The sequence below is a fragment of the Bison bison genome, unplaced genomic scaffold, assembly GCF_000754665.1.
Source record: "Bison bison bison isolate TAMUID 2011002044 unplaced genomic scaffold, Bison_UMD1.0 scf7180017864262, whole genome shotgun sequence".
In the NCBI taxonomy this organism is placed as follows: Eukaryota; Metazoa; Chordata; class Mammalia; order Artiodactyla; family Bovidae; genus Bison; species Bison bison.
The window spans coordinates 1127899-1128995 of record NW_011494834.1 but is presented as its reverse complement, the minus strand read 5'-3'; the positions used below and the strand labels follow the sequence as shown (position 1 = coordinate 1128995).

At 43.6% G+C, this 1097-nt stretch overlaps 1 protein-coding gene across 1 annotated transcript in view; it reads left to right on the top strand.

Annotated features, from left to right (window-relative positions):
* The window catches only part of ARHGAP42 (Rho GTPase activating protein 42), a 349865-nt gene that overhangs the window by 320422 nt on the left and 28346 nt on the right, over nucleotides 1–1097 (top strand). The window contains exons 15-16 of the mRNA XM_010848229.1: nucleotides 206–290; nucleotides 895–953. Coding sequence (XP_010846531.1) covers nucleotides 206–290; nucleotides 895–953 — 144 coding nt within the window. The remainder of the gene's footprint in view (nucleotides 1–205; nucleotides 291–894; nucleotides 954–1097) is intronic.

Genomic DNA, 1097 nt, shown 5'->3' with positions numbered 1-1097 from the left:
ATTCCATAAGAAATCTTTGAGGTTCATTGTCAGAATGAGCTTTGCACCAACTCAGGCAAACAACAGTCTGAAAGTTAACTCCACTGGCCTTCTAAAAAATACATGCCTCTCTCTTTGATCTACTTTTGTCTGCGTCCATCTTCTTAATGGTGCTCGTGATATTTCGAATTGCACAGTTTAAACATCTTGCGTTAATTCTTTTCAGCTCCCAAGTCCCCCCCTGACATGGACATTGATATTGAACTGTGGGATAATAAGACAATAACAAGTGGACTGAAAAACTACCTCAGGTGAGGTGGGCCTGCCTGCTGCTGCTCTGCTGGGGGCTCTCGGTCGCCCCTGTGGGCTGGCACCGTGGGCCGCAGGGAGCCCCGTGGGGTCCTCTTCCCTCCTCAGCACAGCTCGTGCACTTGAGGTGGACTGGCAGAGTGGGCACAGTCATGTTCAGTGTTCTGGGAGTTATACGTGCTTGTTTCAAACAGTAAACTTTGCCAGAGTTTATGAGTGCTAAATAATACTTTCTGTTTCATATTAGATTCAGATTCAGGTCTTCATATATTTTTTTATAAAACATCACAAGCTGAATTGCAAATTAAAAAAAAAAAAAACAGAAACTATTGGCCCCATATCTGAGAGTGATTTTGTTCCTGTAGTCCAGTAGTTCTCACAAAGTATTAAAAAATAATTCCCCAGCCTCTCCTATTTTAATACAGTGACAGCAAGAAGTGCTCAGGACATGGGTGTCTTTGAGGTCTGTATTTTAGAGCTACTTGTCGACTCCCTGGTAGGACTTTATTGTACATGTAGTCACCCAGTTCTCACAGAAGCACTGAAAGTTCAAGGGAAATCAGAAGGTAACTGCTCTTCTAAAATCTGCTTCATTCTCTCTTGCAGGTGCCTTGCAGAACCACTGATGACTTACAAATTACACAAAGATTTTATTGTTGCTGTTAGTAAGTATATTTCCATTGGATGCATTGTAATTGATGTGGTTTTATGCTGTTGCTGCTAAGTCACTTCAGTCGTTTCCGACTCTGTGCGACCCCAGAGACGGCAGCCCACCAGGCTCCCCCATCCTTGGGATTCTCCAGGCAAGA